The following is a 16,464-nucleotide window of genomic DNA, read 5'->3' as shown; positions in this document are numbered from 1 at the left end:
AAACAATATATAATAATCAAGCTCTGCCAACACAATAATGTTGTTAAGGGGTCATAGATTCTCTCACACAACTCTTTCCTAGTAGTTAACTTAGATTTTTGCCAGTAGAAATCAATAGTCTAAATGTGACCTGACACAGAAGGTGAGGTACTACTCCAAATTAAGGTACCCTAAATCTAACCAAATACAGAGTTGTGAATCTCTTTAGGATGTGAATCTGTTGACATCTCACTCCACGCGTTTGCCTATAGGCATTTTTAGGTGCACAGAAACTCTCCTGTGGTCACTGGGTATGTGGGTAATATAGCCAGTGCAGATGAGAAAGAAATTCAGCTTTTATATATCATTTTTTATATATATATATATATATATATATATATATGTAATGTTGTATACAATATTCAGGGTTATATTAAGAACACTTTTTTCCCACCAGTCATCACTGTAGTTTAGTCTATTAAATGAGTGGTGTAGGAAATGAAATGTTTTAGTCAAATGCTAAATGAGGCAGCTATTAGTTCATTTTACTTAAGTTAAAAATAATATCTGCTTTTCAGATGTGAAAAATATTTGCTGTATTGTATGTTTGTCTTTTCCAGATGAAATTTTACTGTGTTTTTCTCTCCTTTGGCATGAGATACACTTAGTCATTTCCTTTTATTTTTGTTTTAATGTTTCTTCAATACATTTTCTAATAATTCCTGTCACTCCCAAAATAAAATAAAGAGCCATCTCAAAATTTTGCAGATAACAGTTTATTCCATTTGAGTCAAAACAGCCTTGAAATTTAGTTTGTTTTTCTCATAGTGATTTTAAATGAAATGTGCCCATTATCTTGAGCCATCAATGCATGCTGGTTGAAATAGGTAAAAACAGTCTGTCAGTTCCCTTTGTAAGGTCTCTTGAATTCAGAGGTGCTTTTAAAATAGAAATGCTGTACTCTGTCCATGGACAGCATTATTTCAGACTGAAGAGTCTATCTCAAATTTCTTCTAAACAGTCGTACCCCTGGAAGTCGACAAGCCTCCCCAACAGAAGTAGCTGAACGCTTGGGCCCCAATCCCAGCACCACAGAAGGATTAGGTCCACTTCCCAATCCTGCAGCCCACAAGCCTCTGGTAGAAGAATTTTCAAATCCAGAAAATCAGAATCTAGATGCCATGGAACAAGTTGGTCTTGATTCTCTACAGTTTGACTATCCTGGCAATCAGGTACAAATGGACTCTTCTGGAGCTACTGTAGGACTTTTTGACTACAATTCACAGCAGCAGGTCAGTAATGGACTTGAAAATTGATCCTTTGAGTTGTTCATTATCCTCTTTTGATAATCAGTCTTTTAAACATATAATGCATTTAATTTTCTTTTGTCTGTGAGTCAGTCAAAGGCAAATAACTGTATAATTAATCTAGAAGAATATTGGTGCATAGTTTTCTGGTTTAATGCATAATTTTCTAGTTAGTTAAGTCTAACATTAGTATAGAAGCCTGGTTTGAAATTTTTTTTAAGTAAATCCCAGTATATTATAACTGATTTCTGAAAACTGAAATGCATCTTTTTTTCTTTTCCAATAGCTTTTCCAGAGGACTAATGCTCTGACTGTTCAACAGTTGACAGCAGCCCAGCAGCAGCAATACGCCCTGGCTGCAGCTCAGCAGCCACACATAGGTGAGGTGTCCCTGGCAAAAGTGGGTGTGTTGCTTTGACAGAATCCTCTTGGTGTTACCCACAGTATTCTGATTCATATAAGTACTGATCACTTGGCCCATTTTAGCAGTTCTCCTGAAAACTGCTCAGAATGGCTGCATAAAACTGTTCTGTCCTTAGAGGAAGTTTTCTGTTGTTGTAAATTTTCCCCTACTTTGAACAGTTGTATACAAAGAAATAAAATTTATATTTGCTCATGTAGCACAGTAGTTGAATTTTGATGTGAGTAAAAGTAAAAAAATATTACTGCTACAAGCAGTGATGGAAACACCAGCATTCTCTGCTAAAAACCAAAAAAAAATATGCAGTTCTAATATTCTAGTGCAGTTTAGTATTTTTAACAATCCAGTTAAAAACCATTGTATAGTCGAACTTGAAAATCATATTGTTGTGTTGATCAAGTCATTATTCCATGGCACCTTTTAAACAGACAGCTATTTCTTCTTGCAGGCACCTTTGTGATGGAGTTATTCTTTAGCAGGCATTTCTTTTCTGTCCCTCTAATTCAGTGAGTTAGTTAAATGCATGAAGTTCTTAGTGTGCTGCAACTCAGCAAGAAGGCTTTATTTAATTGACAGCAGTTTTATTTTCTGCTGCAGGGAAGCTGTCAGTGTTTAGAGTGAGGAACGTTGGAACGCACATGGAAGCAATTCCTTGTTTGAGGAAGGGAGGTTCTCAGATTCTGACACTGTAGGGGCAGGCTTAAAGATTCCTGCCCTTCCTACTCTCCACCATTGGGCTGTTGAGGTGTATGCACAAATCCCTTTCCTCTCTGAGGGAAGAGGAGTTCTCAGGATCAGGACAGGCAGAAGTAGGAAGCAGTATCTGCAAGGGGATGTGTCCATGTTCTCCTATGATAGGGTGGCAGTTTTCCCACTGGCTTATTTAGCAGCATGGTGAAGTCTGTCCAGACAGGGATCAGCAGGCTGTAGCTGAGGTTGAAAGGTGTTATGCAGCTGAGTGATGCCATCTGAGAGCTGGAGACATGGCAGATTGAGATGGGAGTCTACAAGTCCTGTCTTTGACTGCAAAACTCTGGAGAAGCTCCTACTTTGTATGAAGTGCTGACCAAGCAGTCATATAAATCTTGCCCCTTTGAAATGTAGCCTCTTCTGATATGCATATTAATAGAAATCTATCAAGAAATATTTGGAAGGAGGAACATAATTTGATGTGCAGTCCTTGCTGCAGCAGTTTCTGACTCAGTGTTGGATAACATATGTGAACCTGACTGACAGGAAACTCTGGGTAGCAGTGCTTTGTTTGACTGAGTTTCTTCTGTTGTTTCCTTCCATTACAATGCCTATATGAAATTAAGATTCTTGGAAGTAAGATTATCATCTCATAACTGGCTTTTAAAAGCCAGGTATCTGATTTAAACTATCTGGTTAGAATTTTTTCCTAATTGTCAGTGAGGAGAGATTTGTATCTCTTGCAAGTGGTTCATTTTATCTGAGTGATTCATTTAAGACACTAGATGATTTGTCTGATTCAGATTCGTTGCAAGACTAGTGTAACTTCTAGATAGTTAAAGGCAGGATAAATTCCACTTCTATATGAGTGAGTAGATACATATGAGATAAATCTCCTCGGAGGCTGTAGATCCAACAAACAAAGCTGTTCCGCCTTGGGATTAATAAGAAAGGACTAGTGAGAAGACATAGAAGTGTTGATTTTGTAATGTTGTACCTCCTTTTAAAAGCTAAAATACAAGCAGTTCTGATTTTAGCAGATAGGCTTTGTTATTTGGTTTGAATATGATGATGCTTGCCAAGTGTGTTAGCTGTAATGAAACTCTGTTTATTACTGTAGCAGGCGTATTCTCCGCAGGCTTGGCCCCGGCTGCTTTTGTGCCAAACCCATACATCATCAGCGCTGCTCCTCCAGGTACTGACCCGTACACTGCAGCTGGATTGGCTGCAGCAGCTACCCTAGCAGGTAACTGAACACTTTCTAGTGTCTACTTTCATAATTTTCACAGAGTGAAAAGAGAAAAAACTGAAATCCATCCTGTTTATTCTCTGCAAATGTATTTCTAGGAAGGAGAGACTTGTAGGAAATTAATATAGCCATTTTGAAAATTTTTACTAAGAGGTAAAATGTTTCTGTTATATATGGATTCTGAGTTTCTCTTTCCACTGGACTTTTATATGCAACAATTAGGGGTTTTTTTCTGTTCTGAAAATGTTTATCCTTAATGAGGTTTCATCTGACGTTATAATATGTATTATTTTCAAAAGATGAGACAGCCTTTCCTGGTATGTTTTCACTTGGTGAAATAATTTTCTAATTTCAGGTTTTCTTATTCCTGGTGGGCATGAGAATAAAGATGATGTCCAGCATGCTAAAAGGCCCAAACAACAGATAAACTCCAAGCCCAGGAAAATCTCTTAGAAAGTGAATAGATGTCGCTGTGAAGCAACACGACTGAATATTCAAGTCCCAGCTAGTGCTCAGACTCGAGCATAACATTTTTTAAAAAAAGCCCTGTATTTCCAGTTGGTGGTTTCACGGGAAAGGCAGTAGATAAAACTAAAATACACGTATACATAATGCATTATCTGTACAATGCTGTGAATATAGAGAGATTATTCTTCTATGGGTTCTGTATCAATAGACTGGAAGAGTTAAGTGTGCCCACTCTGAAGAGCATCATGTAGTATGCAAGGAAGGCAAAGGCAATAGTTATGTTTTTAAGCAAAGGCATAAAGAAAGGACAAATCACAGATGATCAAATTCTCAGCATATCACTATCAGGAGGATGAATTTTGTTCATTCTGTGATGGTCTGAAATGATCTTTTTTTCCAACTATGAAAACTTGATTTTGAATGTTCTTTGATATACAAACTCTGAATGCTTTTAAGTTTTTTCTTCGTCATCTGAGTCTCACAAGGGTGTTTATTCTTTCATAGAGAAGATATGGTTTGGTGTGAATTTTTTAAATTAACTTGTTTGTATTCATGCATCCTTTCATTTAATATGGGAATTCATTCTTCTCCATACTGATTTCTCTTTCGACATTTAGAAGGTGGATCAATGAGGGATGCTACAAACAGTTTTTTAACCAGCTGCAATAGATGGAATAATCATGCTTTCTTTTAGGTCCTGCTGTGGTTCCGCCTCAGTATTATGGTGTTCCATGGGGGGTGTATCCAGCCAATTTATTCCAGCAGCAAGCTGCAGCAGCAAACACCACAGCAAATCAGCAAGCGGCTTCCCAGGCACAACAGGGACAGCAACCGGTATGTTCTTTGTGAAGAGCAGATGTGCAGTTTTCTTACATTACTGATTGTCATTGTCTTACAGCATCCTAAATGTTTAGGTTATTTTACAGTCCCAGTTTTTAAAACAATAAGCATTAAAAATAGTTCCTTTAATTCAGGTAGCGGTGCAGTTACGTGTATGTCTGTACACAGGAAGGTGATGCTTCCTGTGTAGTAAACTATTGTAAAGTTAAAAACTGATCTAGAAAACTAACATAAGGGGATGAAAAGATGCTGTTAATTTTAGGAGGATATTGTTTCTTTTGAGCTTGGGAAAAAATTGATCTGTGGGGGTTTTTTTTATAAATTAGCTGGAAACTTGAGTGCTACACATTTTTTTCTGTCTCTTTGAAAAGTAGGGAATTAGTTGTTATCAGGAGTTTTGATGTTCCATGGGGAGGAAGGATTGCCCATATTTTTCTATGAGAGTATAATTGTATTGCAACATCACAATGTACCGTGTTATTTTTGCCTTGGTAAATCAAGAGTGAGCAATTGTTATAAGCACTTGTTGAAATTTCCATTTCTTTAAGTAATTTTAAGAAAATGCTAATTTTCTATTGTTACTCTGGGTGCATTTTTAAACTATTATATGATCTTTCAGTGTAAACAAATGGCCTTTTTTCACAAAGGAAAACCACAAATTTTCTAATCTTATGCTTGAATGAATGTAAATATTTTAATTTTTTTACCAGCAGTATGGTTAATTTCAATGCCATTCCTAGAAATTTAATATAAGCAGTGGTTCTGAGATACCATGGAATTACAGAGTGATTTCATTACTGTTTTTATATTCAGGTGGATCTTTCTTCCTACTGTTCATTTTTGTCAGTGACTTGCATTGATAACTAAATGTATATCATCTCTCCAATGTCTTTTTTTCTCTATAAAATTAATATCAAATTTATTCAAATCACATATAAGATACTTTGTGAGGATATATTGTGAATTGTATTTCTCCCTTATTTTGGACCTGAAAAAGATGATTTTAACCAAGAGGAACAGAGTGGTTGCAAGAATTTAGATTGCTTTTCAATCAGATTCCCGGAGATACGCTGTCAGAACATAATAAAATATGCCTGTGCTACAAGGTGATGGAGTGTTATGTGAATTTTTAAAACTTAGTGGGTGCATTATTTACAGGACTGTTGGCAGTGGAGTGTTAATTATTTAGACAAGTTACTACAAGAGCTGAAATATTCAGATTTACATCATTCAATTGCCTGGAAATAATGTAAACAAATGTGTTTATCAAGAAGGATCAGGTGTTCAGTTAATAAATAATGTAAGTCATAAATGTATCACTCTTACAGATTTTCTTCCTTACTTTGTACTCATTACCATTGATGGAACATACATGAGTCCTGCTGTCCAGAGCAGGGAAGATGTTTTATGGTCGTATTTGTCAGCAAAATAATATATACTTTTTATTCTTTATATGTATATATCCTTGAAAACAAGATGGAGTATTGCCAAAATTAAATTCAGAGCTAAGAGGTATCAAATACACAAAGCAACTGTTCTAGACCTTTTTTAACATATAATGGACTTGCTTCCTTACCTTTTAAGGATGTTCCTTACCTTTTAATTGGCCTCTTCCAGGTTCTGCGTGCTGGAGCAACTCAGCGCCCACTTACCCCCAACCAGGGTCAGCAAGGGCAGCAGGCAGAGTCACTTGCAGCAGCTGCAGCAGCAAATCCAGCTTTGGCTTTTGGTCAAGGTCTTGCTACAGGCATGCCAGGTATGTATGTTATCAGTGGATTAAGAGACTCGCTGAAAGTTACAATATTGGAGTTATTAGGTGACAGATCAACACGGTCCTGTTATGTTTATAAGCTGCTTAGAATTGAGTTTTGTAGCTTCATGTTGTTCAGTTGGTTTAAAATGCTGGCACACTATTCTTGGAACACAAGAAACTCCTCTAGCATTTTTTATTTGGAGCATTTTCTCTGTATTTGCTGTTAAAAATAAATGAACAAGGAGTATCGTAGATTTTTGCAAGATAATGTCATATATAATGAACAATAGCATGCTGTCTTCAAAGGTTGTGTGTTCTCTGGTTCCTCTGCAACAGGATGTATTAATTTTTTTTCTATTATAACTTCTTATTTGTGACACAACAGTAATAATATCTAAAATTCAGAATCCAAAATTAGGAAATGTAAAACAAAAGTACTGCTTAATCATCTTTGAAGATCACAACATGCTTGAAGTGGAAGCCCTCCCACGCTTGGAGCCTCCTTTTAGTGTGCATGGCTTCTGACTCATCAAGGAGGGGTTCATGTGTCAGGGAATAGTTAGCTTGAAGTTCAGCATCACTTCTAGGTGTTTGGAACAGGTACCCGAGCAAGAACAATTTCGGTATACCTGGCCCTTCTCTTCAGTATGAAAGTTAAGATTTTTACGTGGTTAAGTTACATAACATGGATGGTAACTGCATTCCTTTCACCTCTACAAGTTCTCTCCTCGATCGGCACCACTGTGAAATGCCACATGGCCTAGAGAAGGGAGAGTTGTTTGCTGCATGCTCTGGGGCTGCACTGTGCACTTTGTCTCATGTGATCAAATTTTAGACCTCTATCTGCAGAACTGACTGGCTGTTGTGTTCTTCTTGCCTGTTTTATTTTGTAACTGCCATTTCTATTTCTTCTCATGCAGCAGCATCTTCAGCTTTTAGCATCTTTCTCCTAAAATGAGGAACCAACAAAGCACCTGCCAAATGGTACCTCTGCACCTCACCAAGGTGTGCTAACAGTGAGGCATATCAGAGATGTTATAAGCATCTTTGCACAAGCCTCAAAGGCTTAGCTATACCTTCTTTATTTTTTTGAGAGGGAGTGTTGTGTGGTTTTTTATAGTTACTTATAAGTTCTTACTTTGGGCTTGGAGCATCTGTCTTAATTCAAGAGTAGCTCTTAAAACCCATAAAAGGATCCCCCCTCTAAACAGATGATTCAGAGTTATTACTTTGTGGTCAAATACATAAACTCTGTAGTGCAAGAGCCTGTCCTGTTAGGAAGGTACTTGTAGACTTTTTTTTGCTCCTCTGCAAGCCCCAAGAGGTTTTCTGTGAAGGCAGGAACCTTTTTATCTAGTTTCCATTGTAGGTTGCTGCTTTATCCCATCTTTTGCTACATGCCTGGATGGCCAGAGAAGAATTCTTGTGGATATATTTCAGACTGTTCTATAATAAGAACTGTGTGCAACTGAGTTCAGCCCTACTCACCACATTCTTACAGAGAATAGAGCTCAAAGTGTAAACAAAGACATTTATTTTTTCAGTCATCGTAAAATAGGTTTGTAGTGAGTCACAGGGTGTGCTGGTGATTTCTGTTTTTATGTGAAGCAGAAGGATATAGGATGATGAAATGAATACAAGCCATTTTACATAGGAATCCTCATACTGGTTTAGATGTCTGTATTTGAGTGAGATGAGATACTTGGGCTCCATTTATAGCTAGCAGAGAGAAGTAGGAACTTTTAATGTTGATTTGTCTCTCTCTATTTTAGTTACCTGATTTAGAGTTAGGTGAGTTTTGCTCCAGAGATGCCTTTTTCTATTCCTGTACTAAATTGAGTCAAGATGGCTAAATAACATCGCCATACCAAAATGTGGTTCAGCAAATCCCGGGTAGCAACCACTGAGCAACACATATAAAGTAATAAACAAGAGGAAAATGTGTGGAATTCTTATTTCAATGGACTGAGATGTTTTACAAGAAAGTAAAGGTCCAGATTGAGTTTCAAGCTTTTAAATATTCTTTACAGAGAGAATATTTGTAGTTTGGCTTCACTGTGAGCTAATAAGGGAGAGTGTATTGTTGAGCTTGTCCACGCTGTTGCCCTTAAATTGTTAGAGCTGCTTTCTCCTTGCCACAGCCTTCAGGTTGGATGACATTAATGTTATCCCAACTATGCAATTGTTTTATTTTTAATTTTGATATATCAAGTATTTCTTTATTAATTATTTAGGAGCTGTATTTCTGTATTGCTTAAGGCACAGATCTCATTCTACATGCAGAGTGAAAGTGTCTGAAATTCAGGTTACTTTTCACATAATGTTGTTGCTAAGTCTCTTTTCAGAAAAGCATAGAATCATAGAATGGTTTGGGTTGGAAGGGACCTTACAGATCATCTCATTCCAAGCCCTTGTTGTGGACAGAGAACCTTCCACTGGACCAGGTTACCCAGAGCTCCATCCAGTCTGGTCTTGAACCACACCATAGAGGGGCTGTTCACAGCCTCTCTGGGCAGCTTGTTCCAGAGCCTTCCAGTAAAGAATTTGTTCCTAATATCCCATCTGAACCTATGCTCTTTCAGTTTAAATCCATTCCTGCTTCATGCCCTTGTAAAAATTGCTCTCCAGCCCTCCAGTAGTCTCCTTTGGGTACTGGATGGCACATTCTTGTTTAAAATCATTAAATGTGAAATATATTTTACATTAGAATTGTGCAATTACATTTTAAATTCTTCCAGTCCTAATTTAGCAGGTCTTTCAGTAACAAAGATTCTTAAAAACCAGAACATTTCTGATTGAATAAATGTGTGAGACAGAGGGCATTCCCAGTTTCATAGTATGGTCAGTATACATTCTTTTTACGAATAAAACCAGTCCTCATCACAGAAAACATCTAGATTCAGCTTAATTGTCCAGATTCAGCAATCTTGTGACCTCAGTTGTCTAAGGAGCCATTGTGCTCAGTGGAGATCTCCCTTGTGCAGTTACTGTTCAGAGGCTGCAGAGCTGCTCAGCTTACCTTAAAATAGATGTCGAGCAGCAGGTCTGCTGAATCCCTCCAGAGGCTCCACTGACTGCACTGACTGTGTCAGATACAACTTTATGTAATTCACACACTGAAGTTGTGATGCTGCATCTGGCTTTCAGGTGGGCATATAAAGTGAGTTGTCTGCAAAAAAACCCATGTATAAAACATTAAAATCAACAATTTCTATCTGTTGGTATTTCATTTTTTTTTAATTACCTAGAAGCATTTGAAGTGTGACATTGCAGTTGGTTGTATGTTCTGTGCCTCCAGGTAATAAGAAGTAGAAATCAAATTTCATTATAAATTTCATACACAGAGAGTTACAGTATGGGCAAAGTTGCAATGGTTATAGGAAGTATAAATTGTTTACTGGTAGGATAGTAAGTTTGAATTTGATTTGTGAGAGGACCCGTGCAGAGATAAGGCTGTGCATATCTTCATCAGAACAAGCAAAAAGTTATAGGGGTTCAGATTTTGGGGAGGGAGGGGGTCAGGATGGCATTGTTAAAAGGGGCAGATAATTGAGTTGGCAGTAAGAAATGACATGTCTGTTAAATTGTGTAGAGAGAAGTGACAAACTGACATGAATTTGGATGTCGTCATCACTAAGAGAAGTTGCATTACTGGAGCAACACTAAGGATGGGCAGCACAAACCAAGAGAACAGATTTCCTGCCTCTGGTTCTCTTGTTCTTTAAGTACATTCAAGGTTTGTGTGCTAATCCAGAAAGTTTTTCAAAGTCTGTGGTTTTTGGAGACATTTAGAAATCATTTCAGCAAAACACCATATTGATAAACCAGATTGTTTACTTTTATATTCCCTGCTGATCTGGAGAGAGTAAATGTAGATAGAGCGATTGAACTCTAAAATAAAAGGTGTGATTAGGAAACAGAGTATGTTTTAATTTTCTGATTGCATTGGAAGACCACAATAAGCTTCAATGTTGTGGTGGGGGAAAAAGATTTTCCCCCTGGTTTTAAAAAAATGGTAACCCCCAGGGCGTGGTGACCCTTGGGGTTGAGCCAATGAGCGCTCCTGCAAAATATAAACATATCACAAGCAGACTGGAAGGGAAGGATGTTGTAGTTGTTGTTGGAAGAGAGTGGCCATGTTCTGAGGCTGCGAGGAGAAGGGGCTCGGAGCCCCACTGGAGGCTGGGCCCCCCCAGCCCTGGCTGGGGGGCTGCAGGAACCTGGAATGGTGTTAAGACTGGGCCAGGTATCTGTAGCCAAGAGCTGGGGGGAGTTTCTCCCCTGTGAGCAGCAGCAGGAGACACTGAGAGTGGTGGCAGAGCAGCAGTGGATGGAGAACAGTGGCAAAGAGCCAGAAAGAGATAAAGAGCAGCAAACAGGCATTGCAGCCAAGGCGGGAAGACACAGAGATCTCTAATGGAGAGAGAGAAAGTGAAGACTAAACTCTATGGAGAGAGTTGGGGTAAGAACTGAACCAAACCACCCAAAATCCCTTTGAGACCTCTCCTAGGAGGAGGGAGATGAACTCTGGCTTAAAAGGAGTCTTAGAGAGCAGCATGCACCAAAGAGAGGAGCTGAGAAGCTCAAGCATCCTGGAAAACTGAACCAGGATGACCAGATGGAATGCAGAGGGGTGACCTTGGCCCCCCCCTGCTGTTGCTGCTAAGCTAGCAGCCTGAGACAGAGCATGGGAGCTCTGCAAGGGAGCTTGAATCCCCTGAGGAAAGGGACCATCACGAAGATGCCCCTGCACTTTGTGGTATGATGTGGTGACGCGAGCTTGTCCCTGATGTCTCAGTCCACGGAAGAGAGGGGGGAGAGGAGACCCCCCTTGTGTGTAATGGAAGGAGATCCACCTACAAGAGTCCAGCTACAGCTGCTGCATGGAAGACAGAAAAGAGGCTGCTGCCCTAAACGTGGAAAGGATCTTTCCTTTTCATGTTTGCACTTTTGTTGGAGGGAGAAGAGATTGATCCATTGTAAATACTGATGTATTATAGGAGAGACAGTTAAGATTGTATATGATGTATTATAATATTTATGTGTACAGTGATTGTAATATAATTCCCTTTTCCCCCCATATTGAGTCTTGTGTTGTGTCTGGAAAACCCATCTCACACTAGGCTGAGATGTGGGAGGGGGGCTTGGACTTGGGAATTGGATTTTAGGGGTCTCAAACCAGGACAAATGTGAAGGCACTGAAGTAAGCTTTGATAATTGTTAAATTGGAGGGGAAATTGCACAGGCATGGGGAGAGAGAATGATGTGATGGAGAGGTAATAAAAACTGAACAGGAAGAGAGAGGGAATTAGAGGAGAAGATCTGCCAAGTCACCACCTTATCTTTGATAAGAAAGAAGGCTGGGGAAGTTTTTATCTTTGTGCTCACCTTTGTGGGATGAGGCACAAAGTTTCTGGAATAGTGTGAAGAAAGGGAAGATTTAAGTTTTGCTATGAGAGTTGTCCTTAGATTACTTAATCTGATCTGAGATGGTCTCTCTGAAATTATATTTTTGATGTCAAAGCAAATAATTTTATACCTTTGAGGCTGTAGATGCACTTAGCAAAGTTTTAGCAATTTCACAAATAGTCCTACATTGCTTTGTTTTGGTAGATTTAAGTAGAAAGCTGAGGCCTTCTATTTCGGGTCAGAATGTATTCATTTCTGAGATTGGGAACACAGATGCACCCATCAGTTTTCATGCATAGCTTGAACCTTCTGTATAGACAGTATCTTGATGCTATTGACCTAGCCTGTCATTACTAATTTTAAGTGCCCTGTCTGTGGGTGGATCACAGGTTAAGATAGTGACAGGGAAGTGTCAAGAGAAATTGGGCATCTTGTAATGTAAAGAACAAGTCCAAGTTGCTTCCATTTTTTAATTTAGCAGTCATACAAGTCAATTATTTTAGAAATTCTAATATTAGTGTATTAAATGGCATTAGTATTAATCTCAGTAAATTTAATTTATGTAAAATTGTGAGTTATCCCCTCCCCAAAGTATTTTGCATTGGAAAATAGGCTCATTTACATCATGGGCCTGAAGTCATATATAATGCTGTATATTAGTTTCAGATGAGCACAAGGGTGTAAACATATGATCAGTGCTTTTTTGTACAGTTACAGCATTATCCATGGGTTTGTACGTTTGTGGACAGAGTAAATACTGGTAGATATTGGCCAATTCTGAGCTCTGAAGAAGTGGAAGTAGAAATTAATGTAGGTACTAGTAATTAAACATTGCTAATGTATGCAGGTGCACGTTATTATAAAAAGCTTTCCTACTGTGTCACTAATCTTCTAATATTTTATGATGTGTTCTCTACAGAACTGCAGTAGAACAGACAGCAATCACTCATCTTTCATACCTTGGAAATGTTGCGGTCTTTGTTAGTGGTGAAGGTAGAGCAGCATAGCACATTTTTATAGGTGGAAGAATCAGTGGCAGTTATACCAAAGGTTTCATAATGAATTCAATTGTAAAAATATGTTGTGGTTGTTTTTAACTAGCCAAACTTTCAGACAAATGCTGTGGAGGACAAGTGTCTTCCTTTGCTGTTGGTGGGAAAGAGAAGGTAAATGGAATGCAAATCAAATAGTGAGCAGTGAGACAAACAGGTTTGTAACAGTATAGTAATGACAATTTTTTGTAACCAGTATAGTGCATTCACCTCCAGAACCGTGAGTTGAACCTAAAGATCTGGATTTTCATTGCTCCTCTCTTGTTCAGTTACTCTGAGTCACCTTTATATCTTTACATTTTCTTAGTATGAGAGAATTTGGACCAGTGTCTCCAGCTTCCCTGCAGAGCACCAGGCCAGTAGGCAGATGATGTTTCCATCTCTTTTTTTGGAGCAAGGTGTCCAGGCAGAAGAGATTACAGAGCTGTTTTAGAAACTGAGGAGGAGAAAATATGACTTGGAAAGCTGGTGATTGTGGTACTTACCTGAAATTGGAGGCCCAGGTCTTTATGTTCCAGTCCATTTGCATTTCAGAGAGAACTCTGCTAGACCTAGTTCTGAAGATACATGGCAACTTACATGAACAACTTAAAATAGTATGCAAAATCTTTGTTCTTACATGCACAAAAATAGATGTTTGATTTTTGCAATCTTGGCTTTTTTGTTATTAGCATTAGTATGGATATGAACATGGGAGGAATATTGAAACTCTGTTGGTTTTTTTTTTTTGCTTTATATAAGAATAGCCAACTTAACAATTGGACATCGTCATATTTTAATTGACAGCACCCTTTCTCGGGTTATCCTGGCTCATCTCCAGTTTTTTAAGAATTCCTATTCCAATTCATCTACTTCACTATAAAGTGTCAAGAGCTTTAAAATGAATTCTCTTGTTCTTGTCCTAAATAAAGTTTTTCTGGTTTGCTTTTTTTGTTTCTTTTGCTGTCCTTCATTCATATATTGTATCTGTTTGCTTTCCTACTGCTTGTTTTTTTCCTTTTTCAACTCCTCCTTTTATCCCCCAATTCCCTCTCTTAACTGTCAGCTGAATTAAGTGTTATACCTGGATTACAGCCTTTTATTCCCATTAAACTGACTGGTACAAGGTAGTCCTGCACATACAGCATTCCTTTCTTCTAATGTGCTTTTGCAGATGGACTTCTAAGTGTGGCTGGGTAATGTATGGAATTGCCAAACTTTGCATTTAGTTCAGCCCTTTAATTGTACAGACTTCAGTAGCTTTTCCATGTGCAAAGAAGTACAAGAGAAAGTTGATTTGATAATGATCCAGATATGGTTAGTTGTGTTGTGCCTGTACCTTCTCACTGTACTGTTAGAACTTAAACCTTGACAGTAAATTCAACTTTAGATAACTAAATTTAGCTGTTATTCTAGTTGTAAAATATAAAATGAAGCATTTCTAAGTCCAACTTTGTCACAGTGTTTTGCAGCATTCAACTGTTTTTTCATTTTAAAGTCCAGTTGCCTTTCAAGGGCAATGTGGAAGAAAAGATCTGGTTTCGTCCTTGTAGTTTGTGGTTAGAATATTTCCAGGAGAGAAGAAATGCTGCTTGTATGAGACTGTCTGTACTACTAATCTTCATCTTCTGTGTTGTGTAGGCTATCAAGTACTGGCTCCCACTGCCTATTATGATCAGACTGGTGCCTTAGTAGTAGGCCCTGGAGCGAGAACTGGCCTTGGTGCACCAGTCAGATTGGTGGCCTCAACTCCTGTTCTAATCAGTTCTGCAGCAGCACAGGCAGGTAAGTGTTTGATCCTGCATGGAGGTTTCTTTCACTTCTGTACTGAGTCTTAACAGTAATGTTGATTAGTATTTGATATTATTGATGTTTTCTATGCATCTGTGACGTTTCCTTGCATGCTTCCTTTCTTACTTTGTCTCCTCCTGTTCTCTGAGACTGCTGTTTCTCAGATGTGGTTTTCCATTTTTAATTCGAATTTAGAGTCTTCTCCCCATACATATACAGGCATGTTTCTGCAAATGTTGTTACTTGTCAGATAGGAACATTTTCTCCTTCCGCTGCCCATGCATATAACATGCACTTCTCATCAGTCCTCTAAATGGTGTCCTCTAGGAAGCATCATTTCATTGCTTCGGCCTGGCAGAAGATGGACTGCTCTGGAGCCTTGCTATGGTTTTCTTCTGAAAGTATTTTGTCCTGAAAAGTGTGACAAGGAAAATAAGTATAGAACGGACAGCAGAAGAGGAGAGTTAGTTATATCAAAAGTCTCTAGTTTTCATCTTTTTTTTAATCAGTTCTAAGATCTAGTACTACTTTACTGAACCATTTATTGCATTTGTTAAATTAAAATCCAAAATACTAACCCCAGATTAATAACTTAATCTGTTCAGAAAATTAGATTTTAAGTTAATCTATAAGCTTCTTTCTCTGTGCAGAACTCGCTTCTGACATTAGTAGCTGGAGATGTCTTTGAATGACTCTTAGCTGCAACTCTGCTATTGCAACTTTGGATATAAAAAGTTCAGTAAACAGTAATGTGTTTACACTGAAAATTCCCTCATTTACATTAAAAGTTCTACAGCCTTGATTAGCCTACAACATATGCTGTCTTCATTTTTTAACTTGAGTAATTAAGATTGTGTAATACTACAAAGTCTCTTTTAGTCCTTTAATATATGAATTTCTGCTTGTTTAAGAGAGCTTCAAAAAATACAGTTTAGCTCTGAATAGTCCATTTTCAGTCAGAAATGTTTGAGAGAGTAATTATGATTGAAAACGTGTGTTTTACAGCTGCAGCTGCTTCAGCTGGAGGAACAGCAAACAATCTCGCGGGAGCCACGAACGGTCTATTTCGGCCACTTGGTGCCCAGCCACAACAACAGCAACAGCAAACAAATAGTAGCCTACAATCCAATTCATTTTATGGCAGTAACTCTTTGACCAGTAACTCCCAGAGCAGTTCCCTTTTTTCACATGGTCCTGGCCAACCAGGAAGCACATCTCTTGGCTTTGGAAGTAGCAGCTCTTTAGGAGCAGCTATCGGCTCTGCACTTGGTGGATTTGGCTCATCAGGTAGGTTGTTAATATAGTGAGGACATTCTGTGAGACTTTTGTGTTAAGCAAAAAAATGTATCTGCATCAGGCATACACGTAGATGTCTACAAAGAATGCAAAAATAAGTTATTCAAGTTTAAAACAAATTATAGGGGAGTAAAAAGGGTTTTTTAAGTTCACTCGGGCTCTGTATACAAGATGCATTTTTTAACAATATCTTGTAGTCATAGATCTCTCCAAAATACTTCTCCATACTG

General features: G+C 38.2%; 1 protein-coding gene across 7 annotated transcripts in view; it reads left to right on the top strand.

Annotated features, from left to right (window-relative positions):
* The window catches only part of PUM2 (pumilio RNA binding family member 2), a 71,456-nt gene that overhangs the window by 32,448 nt on the left and 22,544 nt on the right, over positions 1–16,464 (top strand). For 4 of the 7 annotated variants that reach the window (XM_027723283.2, XM_039378715.1, XM_039378713.1 and 1 more), the window contains exons 6-12: positions 1,001–1,271; positions 1,573–1,666; positions 3,518–3,643; positions 4,809–4,948; positions 6,572–6,710; positions 14,789–14,932; positions 15,944–16,225. In XM_027723283.2, coding sequence (XP_027579084.1) covers positions 1,001–1,271; positions 1,573–1,666; positions 3,518–3,643; positions 4,809–4,948; positions 6,572–6,710; positions 14,789–14,932; positions 15,944–16,225 — 1,196 coding nt within the window. The remainder of the gene's footprint in view (positions 1–1,000; positions 1,272–1,572; positions 1,667–3,517; positions 3,644–4,808; positions 4,949–6,571; positions 6,711–14,788; positions 14,933–15,943; positions 16,226–16,464) is intronic. The other 3 variants (XM_039378711.1, XM_039378712.1, XM_039378716.1) reach the window with 2 other exon arrangements.

The sequence above is a fragment of the Pipra filicauda genome, unplaced genomic scaffold, assembly GCF_003945595.2.
Source record: "Pipra filicauda isolate LSUMZ 115617 unplaced genomic scaffold, ASM394559v2 scaffold144_size1929842_pilon, whole genome shotgun sequence".
Taxonomy (NCBI): Eukaryota; Metazoa; Chordata; class Aves; order Passeriformes; family Pipridae; genus Pipra; species Pipra filicauda.
Note: the sequence above shows the minus strand (reverse complement) of the source record. Positions and strands in the feature narration are given on the sequence as shown.